Below are 14,485 nucleotides of genomic sequence, written 5' to 3' on the forward strand. Positions count from 1 at the left end.
CTTTATTACCTTCAATTTTATACTCCCCGTTCCAATTTATGTGGCGGTGATTGAATTTCGAGAGTCAAAATAGAAATTCCAAGTTCCGCCATCATCCTTGACCATAGGAAAATTATTAAATCCTTACAACGTTAAAAATGAATCAGTACAACAGTAAGCATAAACTAATAATGGAAAGGATTTGTAGAAACTATTCTAAACCTTTCCAAAAGTTGAGTAAGTGCTTCCCTCCAACAGCCCATTTTAGGAATCAACTAGGTAGTTTTACTGAATGTAAGACAGAATTGACTTCTACTGACTTATACTTGCAGCATAATGATGTGGATACAATAAGCTTATTCTTCAGCAGTAGCACTTGCAGCACTCAGGTCCACTGACAAGTCAACAACCTAAACAAAAGAAAAATGCATGAATAAACAACTAATATGGCGTAGAAATGTCAATAAGTTCATTACACATACAACCATTCACGCAATGTCAAAAGAAAGAAGATATATTTGTCAAACAGTAGAAGATAATAAGTTTAATTAGAACCCCTTTTTTCACCAGAAACTTTTGATAGGTTGCTTCCATATTCGAACAAAAGTGTGCTTGGTTGTTGATAGACGAAGACTTGAGTTTAACAGTATCTTTTGATGATGCATGGATATACAATGTGTGTGCGTTAAGTACTGCCTCCAACATTTATTTAGTTGAAGGCAACATTGTCAACCTTATGTCAGACTCAAGTATGCGTGAAAACACTTGAGTCTTGATATATGTGCTATGTAACTGCTGCATTTGTCAACTGAAAAGTCACCAGATAACCAAATTCAAACTAGAGTCTTACCTTTCCCGTTATCTTGCTGTACATGTCTAGCACATCCATTACCGTAGACTCAAAGTGTGTCGTTGAATCATAGCTCTGCAAGAAAGGATAATACATAGTAATCAGATCAGAAAACAAATTTCCACTATGAACTGCAGACTAAAGTATATAGAGACATTGGAGTGGCAGGAAAGAAGTCTATCATAGAGTTTTTGGACTTTAACTCTCTATGCAAGAGAAGGCGTGCCTAAGCTTCTAAGACATTACTATTACAATTAATTTTCCGCCTAAGTGGTATTACTAGATTATGAACGGTTCCCTTGAGTGGCAGTAATTTCACATAATGTGGGGCAAGGTCCAGTAAGTCAGAGAAAGAAAATCAAAGTGCCCCTTCGCTTTCAGTGATGCTTCTATACCATTCGAAAACATATACATAAAATATCATCTAATTCCTCGAGAGAAACAAAAGCTTGTTGTACTAATAAGTAATAACACAGTCATATGTCTTTCTATATTTCAGAAGAAATAGTTGTATGAAATAGAATAGAAACTAGCAACTAATATTGGAACTTACTTTAGATATGAAACAATTATCAGCAGCAGAGTCGTGTGAAGGTACGAATTGGTCATAAGTTTCATAAAATATCTCATCTACAGGCCCAAGTATGTCTACCCCAGGCTTCAGTTCTGTCTGGGGGTCATCAGTTTCAGCTTCTGTCGAAACAAAGGCAATATATTTCCCTTTTGGAGCGACATTGTGGGAGTAGGAACAACAGAACAGGTACCTGTAACCGGCATGTTGAATAAGTAGCTGTGAATTACTTTTCAAGTTCTCCAAACAGAAGAAAAGGTATAGTGAACATGTAACGAAGTCTAGGACTTAATAAACAGTGGCAGTCACTTCTCAACAATTGTTTATAAAAAAGAGGACTTAATTACTAGTCAGTGGCATATATAAGCAAGGTCAAAGTTAGGATGCTCTGTACTCTTTATCTTTAGAATCAGGAAGCTTGCATTATCAGAGACATCCCGCTATAGTACACCACAAAATAGGAAATGATAATTCAGTAGACTATCTGGAAGCCTAGAAAACATACATGTCTGATTTGCGACCAAGTTGCTTCTGTGGTAAAATGACCTGGGCTGAATGAGAATCATTAGTGTCAGGGATTGGATGGCTCATTATACAAATTGCACGAGCAACTTTTCCAACCTTCTGAACCTGCATTATGTATTGGTATAAATAAATTGTCAATCGAAATAACCAATCTGATCCTTTTTCTGCTCAGCAGATGATTAAGCAAATTTTCAAGACATGAATCGACAGTGCAGAAAGCCTGGACATATTAGTTTTTCCGAATTTGTTAATTGTACCTTATCAGGTAAATAGGAGGGATCACAAACAACTTTCTTGCATTTAGCAGTTTCTCCTTCAGAAGTCACACCGACTACTTTTCCATTTTCATCAAACTCTACCTGCAATCCCAGAACCCGAGTGTTCACATAAACTTCAAATTTAATTCAATGAGTATGTAAGCCATGTAGAATTCCTCAGCATTTGACATAGAGCAGCCAGCTGAGTGCATGATCGTCTCAGCTTTCCTTATAAAATAATATGCCATACTTAAGATTTGTGATCCTGAATCTCGTTTCAGAATTGTTTTTTCCAATCAGGAGAGAAGAGGTGTAGATGTTAGGTCACATTCTGGTGCTAAAACATTTGTGAAACTTACCTTATATGGTGATAGTTAAGCATCCAGATGAGCTACAGATGGTTTTGATGATTACCTTACACTGTGGCTTGTTAAGCATGTAAGTTCCACCATAAACTGCACTCAGACGTGCAAACGCCTGAAAACATGTGCACCAATCAGATACAGAAAAAAACTTAGATTTGCTCAAATATGACTGACAAGAGATATCCAAGGAGACAAACCTGCGGTAATTCTCCCAGTCCATACATTGGATAAATATAGGGGGATCCTGCTTGAAAGCGTGCTAAAGACTCTGCATATAGCTTTAAAAACCAAGAGACGAAGTAGTCATTAAGTAATTCTTTAAACAAAGAATTTCGATAGTAACAAATAATCCTCTCATAATCAAAAAGAAAGAGGAACAAGGAAAAAGTAATCCTTGTTCAAGCACTGTTCATCTAAGTGTCAAGCTTATTTTATCTCAAAAAGAAGAAGGCATATCTTACCTTATGTAATTAAACAATTTGGTTTTCGTATGAGTTGCAAAAATAGTTCTATTCATATGAAAGGAAGTGGAATTATCATCACAGCATATTTCTAGCATTTGGCATTTCATTTATATCTTGATTGTGATAATGCATTCATTAGAACATTTTACGGAAGATCTACCATATGACTATCAGTCAACAACTCATAAAGTAATAATAGTTTAGGACACATCTTAGATGATAGGATTATATCAACACTCTATTTTACTTTGCAAAGGTCTTCAATCCATGGCAAGAGAGAAGAAACACAAAAGAGAAACAGAAAAAAGCCTGATGTCTTGATGCCGAAATCAAATCTCTAATCATTTAAAATGCATTTTCAGTAGGCAAGACGATATTGATTAGGTCCTTGCAGTTATCTGAAAGAGTAAAAGATTTACCTCATCTAGTCTAGTAAAAAGGATATGATATTTACAACCAGAGGAGGGTTACAATTAATACCTAACCTAGAGTCTTGAACCGAAGAGACTTGGTGGTGGACATAAGAAGACAGTAATATATAAACAATTTAAGTATGTGGGTTTTCTCTCATCACATGAATAAAATTTGTATGAGGCTCTACACTCCATATGTATAAAACATGGTAAAGTTGTAACTTCCTTAATTTCTTCTTTTTTCTCTCATGGTCATGGAATAAAGCATACCTATACCGTGCTTTCAATCAGATTTAATAACTAGAATAAGTCACACCTAGCTCATCAGCAATCACAAACCAGACATTTACACTGTCATGTAAAATGTGAAGTTTTAAATGGCGTCAGAAGCAAAATAAGCTAGTGATAATATCTTCATCAAAACAATTTTATATACTTTCTGAAATACTAAGCTGATCAAGTCAAACTTAATTTGACACCTTTACTCTCTTTACGAAATCCATAGCTGGCTGGTTCAAATAGTTATCATCTGTATAGAGTGCCAAGGCATGTCCAATAAAGTCAATGGTATCAGCTTCAAGTTCATATTTCCTGCATAAACAATATTTGCCAAGAACAACTTACCAAAGAGTGGAAGAAACTGTTTATTACTGGGGATGCAGCCTTCACCAATATGTTTAAGCAAGGCAATCAAAAAAACATGAGGAAAGAAAATTTACGCAATGAATTCTTTTGCAGTGATTTTGTTCAAATCCATCCCTTCATGAGTTTTAGGATCGGTCTCTTCAAAATCTTGCACATAAAGAAAAAACTTCCGAGCTCGGCGCTTTTCGAAGAGCCCCATCAATGGGGATTTCAGGGCTTCAACATCAGTTGCTGGAACTTTGTAGATCTAAAGATAGCAGTTTCACAAGAAAGTTAAGTAAGAATAAGAAGTTTTCTACCAACAAAAACCGGAACGGAAGTTACACCTCATAGTGCTTTAACAAACATACCTTCCCTTTGTTGTACACAAAACTACCATCTACAGCCTTGAAGTTCAAATACTTGGTAACATCGGTGTGGATGAGCACACGAACCAAAGTTCCATTTGCCATTGCAAACTACAATACATCAGGAAAAGCTCTAAATCCATATTTGTAAAGTATTTGATATAAATCAAATAATAGAGGCCAATAATCAAACTCAACCAAATACAGTTTGGAAGTTGTTGATGTTTGGCATATTTCGATATGTGTTGATGTTACTTTACCCATGTTTTAACCGCTTCTTGATGTTATTTGATCTTTAAAATGCCCAACATGGTTTAATTATTGGTTTTATGACTAATTGAGTTGTGTGTGGTGAATTAGGGTGTTTGGAGTGCAAAAATATGAAGAAAAGGTGCTCTAGGTAGAGGAAGAGAGATTGGATGCGTCGCATCCATCTAGAAAAAGATCAGTTCGCGCACCCTTAGCAGTGAAGTCAGCCCATAGCATCCGCCATAGCATCCGCACCTGGGCAAAGCTGAGATGGAGGAACTAGGGGTGGATGCGTCGCATTCACCCTCGCATGCAAAGCTGAGAAATAGAGGACAAGGTGGATGCGTCGCATCCACCTTCGCAGGCAAAATTGAAATGGAGGACGAGGTGGATGCGTCGCATCCACCTTAGCATCAATCCCTGAAGCCGATTTGGACTAGGAATAGGAGAGCTTTGGCCCACGACTTTTGTACGCAATATATAAGCCAAAAACGCCTCCTTTAGGTTATCGAACATATTGGGAAGAGGAAAAAGCCACGAAAAAGCTGTGGAGGCCGGAATTCATCAAGTTTCATCTTTCTCCTACCAAACTTAGTAATTTTTATGTTTCTTTATATGATTTGTTGTTTGGCTACTATGTCTATGTGGAGCTAAACTTCACGTTCTAGGGTTGTGGTTCTTTCATGACTATTGTTATTCGGATATTGATTTTGACTTCTTGATTTATCATATTAGTTTATTTATTCAATCTTGCACTTAATTATTTAATTGCTTGATCACCAATTGAATATTATCTACGAATCTAGAATTGAACTCGAAAGTGGGAATTCTATATTGCATATAGGATTGAGTAGGGCAAGTTCTTGAACTCGGGCATCGGGGAACGGATTCGTGGTTAGGATAGACATATACCTAATTGCCTTGCTTGGTTGATTTACAGGAATTATAAATGCGTTCTTGTTGATTCTAACTCCATAGACATATAGGCGTTAGGTTAGCTTGAATAGGCGAGTAAGAACTCGACAGATTCTTATGAGCAATATTAACCCTGTCAACCAATAAGCTAGATAAATTAGTCGGTCAATTCAATTGAAGAATACAATAGGATTGTTAGATAGCCCATAACCCTAGATCGTTTTCATTACATTGATATCATAAAAATCTGCTCTTTCTCTGTTCAAAGTTTATTATTTATATTTTTCTTATTTAATTAGTTAGAATAAAATATTTTTAGATTTAATTCTTGTTTAGATAATTAAGATAGGCTAATTTAGTTAATAGTTAATCATAAGTCCTCGTGGGTTCGACATCCGACTTTTAGTCACTTTATTACTTGACGACCGCGTATACTTGCGTGAGTGTGTTTGGTCGCAACAAGTTTTTGGCGCCGTTGCCGGGGACTTAGAAATTTGCTATTTTTCTAGATTAGACAATTTTTTTATCTATTCATGTTTTTTTTATTATTTTATTTTAGTTAGTATTTTTTATTTATTTTAGCATGGCATCTTGGAATAAAAATTGTTCGAATGATGGTTATTCTTATTTTGATGATCCTTGTCCATATTGTGGAGGACCCCACTGGTGGAAAAATTGTCAGAATGTTCCCAGGAGCGAGTTGTGCGCACAATCTCAATCCTTTGAGTGGAATATTTGTAATATGTGTGGTGGTCAAGATGGCCATTGGGATGGTTGTCCTAATTTTGTTCATCCTTCTCTGAGCCCTTATTATGATCTTTCTAATGATATTTCTGAGTTTGATAGGGGCAATGAAGTGCAGGATATGGAGCCTGATGCATATATTAGGGATATTCTGAGGCAAGTAGCAGAGCAACAGGATGAACTCAAAAAAGATATGAAAAGAATGAGGGCAGCAATCACAAGAATGAAGGCCAATATGGAAGAATTGAATGAAGAGAGCGAGTACCAGCAAGAGAAAATTTTTGAAAAAGAGGAGATTTTGAGCCAAACTTGGCTGGCAGAACAGGCTGAAAAGTTAGAAATATATGAAGCTCAACATGAGGAACTTACTGATGGGATGAGACACTTTATAGAGGGAAGATCTAAACTGGGACAAGGGATCTATAAATTTGTCACTACTATTCACGACTTGCAAGATAAATTAAATGCAAAGGTTGTTGCGTCTATCGCCCAACAAAATAGTAATGAGTTGTCAGAAGCTGAAAAGGAGCTTATACGCCAAATTGAGGAGCTAAAAGTGGAGAGCCAATCATTCGAGCATATTTCTGTTGATGATGCCCATGTTGAGAAAAGTACACTAGAGCCATGCGAGGTAGCAGATAATGTTATATTTGAAGACTCTAATGTGTGCACATATGAGGATATAAATAGTAATACAATTCTAAAGTTGGGGCGTGTTGGTCCTCATTCTAAACATTTTTCGACATTGTATTTGGATGATGACATGGAAATCGAGTCATCTAAGCCTTTGGAGGAGTCAATGGAAGAGGAACATGATGCCTATATTTTTGAATTTGTCATGCCAAAAAGCAAAAAATACATTCCTCATCTAAAGGCCGAGAAGTGTAGAGTGAAAAATTTATTACTTGGCCTGGTTATCTTTGTAGCCCCACCACTGGAGCATAGCCGCAAACTGGATGCCATGTTAGGGGCTCAATTCATAAGTTCGAGGTGGAGGCAAAAAGTGGTTCACGTCGTGCCGCTACGTTAAATCAGGCGCTTGTTGGGAGGCAACCCAGCGTTACTGCTTTCTTTTATTTTTGTTTACTTTTTATTTTATTTTATTTTTATTATTTTGTAGTATTTATTTTTGTTTTGTAGGATTATGAGCATAGGAAGCAAAGCCATTAGAAGAGTGCAAAAGCGAGCTTGATGGTGAGGACTAAGTGTGGGGTGCCCACACAAAGGACGATGCCTGGGGGAAGTCTGAGTACCTCGTGAGCCGCTATTGCTTCGGCCTTTGGCCTACCAGGGAGTCTCGTTTACCCTCTTATTATTTATAATGTGCATTGAGGACATTGCAAAATTTTAAGTGTGGGGTGAGGAGATCGTTTGGATAAGTTTCTGTGCTATTTTAGCTTAGTTGTAGTACTCATTCTTAAGTGTAGTAGCTTTTGTGAAGGAAAAAAAAAAATGAAAAATTAGAAAAATTGGACTTTTCCCGACGATTGATCTCCTAGACAGTTTTCTTGAGGGATTAAAGTCTAAACAAAAATCCAAAATATATCTTTTAGCTTTCTTTAGGTAGTAATAATCCCCTGTGGTTTTTCTTTGTGCCTCGGTTCTTTTCCATGGGATGTAGTTTGAACCGGGTAGTTTTTTTCTTTCCGAGTAGATTAGGAATTTAGGGAATAAAAGGAGCAAGAATGATGAACCTAGGCGCCCTTGACTTGTTTGATAGTAACATATTTATACTTTCGCATGTGTAGTATCTTCTGTATGATTTGAAATTATTGATGATGCCTTGTTAAAATGGATAGCATGTTTTGTGGCGCTTATTTCTCATTTTCTTGACTTGTGTTCACTTTGCGCTTAATGCTTAATATCTCGTGGCTCCGTGAATACTTGCATTACTTGAGAGTCGGAATGTAACCGTCCTTAATGAGTCATGTGCCATGTGTGGTGAGGTTTTTGTGTAGTCCATGTATTGTACTTGTGTCTAGAACTTGCCCGGTATGTGAGTTGAAGCGAAATTTTAGGTGATGCTCGGTTTGAAAAATGATTTTAGGCTTTCTTTGATCTTTTTGAGCTTATCGCTTATCACAAATAAAATCTATCCCTAGTTAACCCTTTTGAGCCCGTAGACTTTTTATTTGGTACCCACATTACAAGCCTATACCCTTTTTATTCTTAATTGACATTGTTTTGATCCTTTTACCTCTTAAAGCACTTTAATTGTTAGATGAGCGCTAAAAGAAGCAAGAAGGGACTAAGTGTGGGGTGACTTTTGAGTGGAACCAATGAAAGAAAGAAGAGTGCACTTATTTTGTAAAATAATACACCACTAGCGGAAATTGAAAGAGAAAAAAAAAAAAAATGAATAAATTGTTATCTTGTTCTTGCTAGTGGGTATGAATTAAAGTAGTGCTTAAAGAAAAAGGGACTGTTTTGGGGGTGATATTGTTTGTGAAATTGAAGTGGTGTTGAAGAATTTGCGCTTAAAGTAATTTTGTGATGTATTAAAGTGCTTAGGAGGGTGAGTCACTATTCCTTAAATATATCCTACCCGTCCCTTAGCCCACATTACAACCATGAAAAAGTCCTAATTGATTTTAGATCGAGCGAGCTTACATTAGTAGAGATTTACATTAAGGGCAAGCCTATGGTACTAATTTCATGCATGTGACTTCTTTGTGAGAGTGAGCGATTTTCTTTGATATATGTGAGTCATTAAAATATATTTGATCATGAGATTCGAATGTGTGGATTGAACTCGCTCTATTGTTCTTGTTGTGAGGGCACATGGTTTCACGAGGGATAGGTAACGTTATTAGACTTCTCTATGATGTTGGGTGTTCAAGCCATGAGTACATAGTGACATTGAGTCGGTTTTTGAGGTTAGGATTGTTGTGAGCATGTTGTCTTTGTTCGAATATTTTTAAAGAAGGGCATAAGAAAAGGGAAGTATGTGATGCATAGCCTAGAGCCTAATTGTTGCAAATAACCACGGTCATAGGTGCAGTGTGCTTTGAATGATAAGAGCTTAATTTTGTTTTGTCTACTATAGGATGGTTTGTTCGAGGACGAACAAAGGTTTAAGTGTGGGGTAGTGATGTTTGGCATATTTCGATATGTGTTGATGTTACTTTACCCATGTTTTAACCGCTTCTTGATGTTATTTGATCTTTAAAATGCCCAACATGGTTTAATTATTGGTTTTATGACTAATTGAGTTGTGTGTGGTGAATTAGGGTGTTTGGAGTGCAAAAATATGAAGAAAAGGTGCTCTAGGTAGAGGAAGAGAGATTGGATGCGTCGCATCCATCTAGAAAAAGATCAGTTCGCGCACCCTTAGCAGTGAAGTCAGCCCATAGCATCCGCCATAGCATCCGCACCTGGGCAAAGCTGAGATGGAGGAACTAGGGGTGGATGCGTCGCATTCACCCTCGCATGCAAAGCTGAGAAATAGAGGACAAGGTGGATGCGTCGCATCCACCTTCGCAGGCAAAATTGAAATGGAGGACGAGGTGGATGCGTCGCATCCACCTTAGCATCAATCCCTGAAGCCGATTTGGACTAGGAATAGGAGAGCTTTGGCCCACGACTTTTGTACGCAATATATAAGCCAAAAACGCCTCCTTTAGGTTATCGAACATATTGGGAAGAGGGAAAAAGCCACGAAAAAGCTGTGGAGGCCGGAATTCATCAAGTTTCATCTTTCTCCTACCAAACTTAGTAATTTTTATGTTTCTTTATATGATTTGTTGTTTGGCTACCATGTCTATGTGGAGCTAAACTTCACGTTCTAGGGTTGTGGTTCTTTCATGACTATTGTTATTCGGATATTGATTTTGACTTCTTGATTTATCATATTAGTTTATTTATTCAATCTTGCACTTAATTATTTAATTGCTTGATCACCAATTGAATATTATCTACGAATCTAGAATTGAACTCGAAAGTGGGAATTCTATATTGCATATAGGATTGAGTAGGGCAAGTTCTTGAACTCGGGCATCGGGGAACGGATTCGTGGTTAGGATAGACATATACCTAATTGCCTTGCTTGGTTGATTTACAGGAATTATAAATGCGTTCTTGTTGATTCTAACTCCATAGACATATAGGCGTTAGGTTAGCTTGAATAGGCGAGTAAGAACTCGACAGATTCTTATGAGCAATATTAACCCTGTCAACCAATAAGCTAGATAAATTAGTCGGTCAATTCAATTGAAGAATACAATAGGATTGTTAGATAGCCCATAACCCTAGATCGTTTTCATTACATTGATATCATAAAAATCTGCTCTTTCTCTGTTCAAAGTTTATTATTTATATTTTTCTTATTTAATTAGTTTGAATAAAATATTTTTAGATTTAATTCTTGTTTAGATAATTAAGATAGGCTAATTTAGTTAATAGTTAATCATAAGTCCTCGTGGGTTCGACATCCGACTTTTAGTCACTTTATTACTTGACGACCGCGTATACTTGCGTGAGTGTGTTTGGTCGCAACAGTTGTCATGATAATAAAAGAACTCTTTCAAGCCCAACATCTTTATTTCTATAATTTCCTGGCCCTTTCATGAACATAATCTGTCATCAATAGGAAGTTAAGATGTTTTATGAACTTACCTAAAGAAGAGCCTACTCTTTAATTGCACCAGTGTATCTGGTTTCAATTTCCTTTAAAATAAGGAGCATGCTGTTGAATCTACTTGTCTGTTTCATGTCATTATTAATCAAAAATATTCTAGAAAAGTGTTGAGTTATACCTTTAATTATCTGTAGATAATTTCTTACATATCATAACTACTGCAATATTAGCAATTTTCATAATGTGGTAAATTAGATCACATAAACATCTGAATGCTCTTGCCAACTTGTATGATCAGTTGGCATGAGTCTATATATAAAATGAAATAGTTGCTGTCTCAGGTTTTGAGTATTTGTTTCATTAATTGCATTTTCCTCATCTTAAAGCCAAAATTTTCTTTGAACTGGCTGTAATTTTAAAGCCCATGATCTTCTATTGACAGATGTGAGACTTCTATTACTTGCAGGCATATTAGCTTAAGCTGGTTGTGTAAACAATGATTATCAAACAGAACCTACAATTATGTGAATATTATTTGTTTCGATACCAACATAAAGATGCCTCAATCCTTTTAACTTATCCATAAAAGGGAAGAAACAAGAATCAGAAGTCAAGAAATTGAGTGAGTGGCAAAATGGACAATATAGATAACGAAAGATAAAAAATCAAAATTAATATAAGAACTTGTGAACTATCTTACCTTGGGAATCATGTCAACATTGTATTCCTTACTCGTACCTAACTCTTCTGGTGGCTTATCATTTCCCCTAAATCGTTTCCAAAGCTACACAAAATAACATGATATGTTATGCTGAGATTAGCTGCAAGTGTAAAGATGAAATTAGCACTAACTCATGCCAGACTTCCATTTACGCCTCGTTTTCGGGTAAGTGTTATACCTCTTTGGCGAACGTTCTAAAATAAGCTTATACTGATAAATGTTTTTTATTTCTCAAATGTACTTTAGTCAAATGGGAGCAGTTTGTGTTTGGCTAATTAATTTGAAAAATACTTCTGAGCAGCAATTAGTGTTTGACCAGGCTATAAAAAAGTGCTTCTAAGGGCATCTCCAACCCGTCTTTTTTTGCCAAAATATGGCTCAAATGCTCCCCATTTTTGCCCCCCCAAAACGGGGATGGAGTGACACTATTCATCTCCTTCGTTACTATTCATCCTTACTTTATTTTTATTATTATTATTTAACTCTTTTAATTTATCTCTTTATATATACCTAATTATGTTTATGTAATATCTTTATAATATTAATTTTACATCTTAACTTTGGCGTATAATTTAGATAAATTAATTTTCGTGCATTTATTATTTTTATGTAAAATTGTAAGTTAATTTTATTATAAGTTATAATTGTACAAACAATATATAATCATCTCAAAAAATAAATGGTGCAAATATAAAATATTAGATGTTGCTAAAATTGAAAGGTACGAATATAAAATATTAGATGTTGCTAAATTGAAAAGTGAAAATTAAAAATATATTAAATAAAATCGAGGATGAGCGTGATCTTAATGCACCAATTCAAGATGATTGGTAATGTCCACCTCCAATAGTAGAAATTCTAGTAGATGAAAATCGCCGATTTGAGCAATTTTTAGCTCGACACAAAAGAATTAAGGACAAATATGCTCATTTTATACTTCGTAATGCATTAATAGATCATTTATGGGAGAATACTAGAGGTGGAAGTTGAATATTTATGTAATATTTAATCTGATTTTTTACCATAATGTAATATGTATTTAATTATCTTGTATCTCAATGATTTCACTATTATTTGAATTATCCGTTAATATATATAATCTATAATATTTGCTTACAAATTATATTATTTAAAATTTTATGGTATAAAATAATTTTATATTAAATTATATGTGATGAATATGTAAAAAAAAAAAAAAGATGGAATTTCTTTAATAGAAATAAGAAAATAAAAGATAATAATATAATATTGAAGAGAGAGAAGACTATAAAATGAAATATTCTTAAAAATGGAGTAATTGTTGGAGTAACTTTACTCCATTTTGGAGGAGATGGCCTAAGTGTATTTTTCTCAAAAGTACTTTTCAATAAAATGATTATGGAGAGAAGCTACTTTTTTCTGCTTTTCCAGAACTGCTTCTGCTTCTACGCAAAATCACTTTTTTTTCACTAAATGTTTGGCCAAACAATTTAACTTTTTAAAAAAACTCTTTTTTTGTTTTATTAAAAAAAGTGCTTGATTTTGGCCTTGGAGAAGTTTGGCCAAACATGCCGTTAGACCTCTCAGGAGTCAGAAGAGTAGTGATGAGCTATCCAAAATTGTTTGTGCGTATTTAGGTTCCGCATTATTAGTAAAGATGTTACCTGGATTAGATTAAGTGAGCTTGACTCTCCTCCATAATAGTCATTTTTATCCATGTGTAGAACCTGGAGACAGTCAGAGGTTAGACTTAAAGTTATTGTTCAATTTTAGAAAGCAAACGAAGATGCATGGATAAATATCTGAACTAGAATACATAATCATGAGATTGATGATCTAAAGATTAGTAGACATCATAAATTTTCTACCAAATCCAGTAAACAGAGTTGCCAATGTTAAGAATTTTAATGTATAAAGGAGGGAAAGAGAAAAAAAAGAAATCCTCTAAGGAAAAAGATTCAATCTTTATCATAAACAGTTCCGTTATCAAGAAAAGCTAGCCACCTCTGTGTTTCCATGTGGATGTAATCTGATGATCTCTTCTTTTTTCCTTTTTCTTTTTTTTGTAATTAACAATGCCTAAGTATTCATAAGGAATCAATATTAATAAAGACAGTAGGAGCACTTTTTACTATATTACTACTACTCTGTATAAGACATTAAGAAAATTCTTTAATTTCAAAAAGTCTTATACATGTAATAAGATGATTTTAGAAAGTAGTTGTACAAATTAAGAAGGAAATGAAATGATTGAAATTAAAGAAGATGGGAAAGAATATAGTAGTAAAGTAATGTACGTACTTTGAGGCCGTCAACGGAGAGAAGGCCGCTGAGGATGCATTCTTTGAGGCCAGTGCCAAGAACAATCACGTCGTATTCTTCATCCATAATTGATATGCTTTTTTGATCGTTAATACCTAATTATGATCTTTGATTATTACAAGCTATATATGAATCAAATTAAATTGTCAGAAAATAAGAATGAGAGATCTGAGAATGAGAATGAAATTAATGGAAGTAAAGCAAAGAGGGCGGGAGAGTTAAGGAGGGAGAGCATGTGGCGGTTTCGGGTGTCATTTGTTAGAACGGGTCTTTAGCGCAACTTTAACCACAACCAGCCTCTGCCATAACTGAAATTTAACTTCTTTTTTTCCGAAAGTTATATTTCGGTTAATTTTCTTTTATTCTGGGCAATTGGTATAATTTTGCACAGCAGATCATATTGCTTGGTACCACCAAGTTCTTATTATAATTTTATTTTTGTTTTATGTTAAGAAGTAAGAATATATTTACAATGTTTACGTTGTGCTAACTGGTGAGTGGTGTAAATCGATGCTATAAAAAGTGTTTACCCTCAAAATCAGATAACAATTAAATTTGTAAGT

At 35.1% G+C, this 14,485-nt stretch overlaps 1 protein-coding gene across 1 annotated transcript; it reads right to left on the reverse strand.

Annotated features, from left to right (window-relative positions):
* Positions 1 to 72: 72 nt before the first annotated feature.
* Positions 73 to 14,115, reverse strand: LOC104090537 (guanosine nucleotide diphosphate dissociation inhibitor At5g09550). The gene is made up of 13 exons (XM_009595656.4): positions 13,902 to 14,115; positions 13,265 to 13,327; positions 11,601 to 11,684; positions 4,420 to 4,527; positions 4,144 to 4,316; positions 3,904 to 4,015; positions 2,745 to 2,825; positions 2,597 to 2,659; positions 2,183 to 2,284; positions 1,906 to 2,030; positions 1,383 to 1,593; positions 830 to 904; positions 73 to 389 (listed from the first exon to the last, which is right to left on the reverse strand). Exons 1-13 carry the CDS (start codon positions 13,986 to 13,988, stop codon positions 336 to 338), a joined length of 1,338 nt encoding a protein of 445 aa, XP_009593951.1. The 5' UTR covers positions 13,989 to 14,115; the 3' UTR covers positions 73 to 335.
* Positions 14,116 to 14,485: the final 370 nt, after the last annotated feature.

This window comes from Nicotiana tomentosiformis, chromosome 1 (genome assembly GCF_000390325.3).
Source record: "Nicotiana tomentosiformis chromosome 1, ASM39032v3, whole genome shotgun sequence".
NCBI classification, from domain to species: Eukaryota; Viridiplantae; Streptophyta; class Magnoliopsida; order Solanales; family Solanaceae; genus Nicotiana; species Nicotiana tomentosiformis.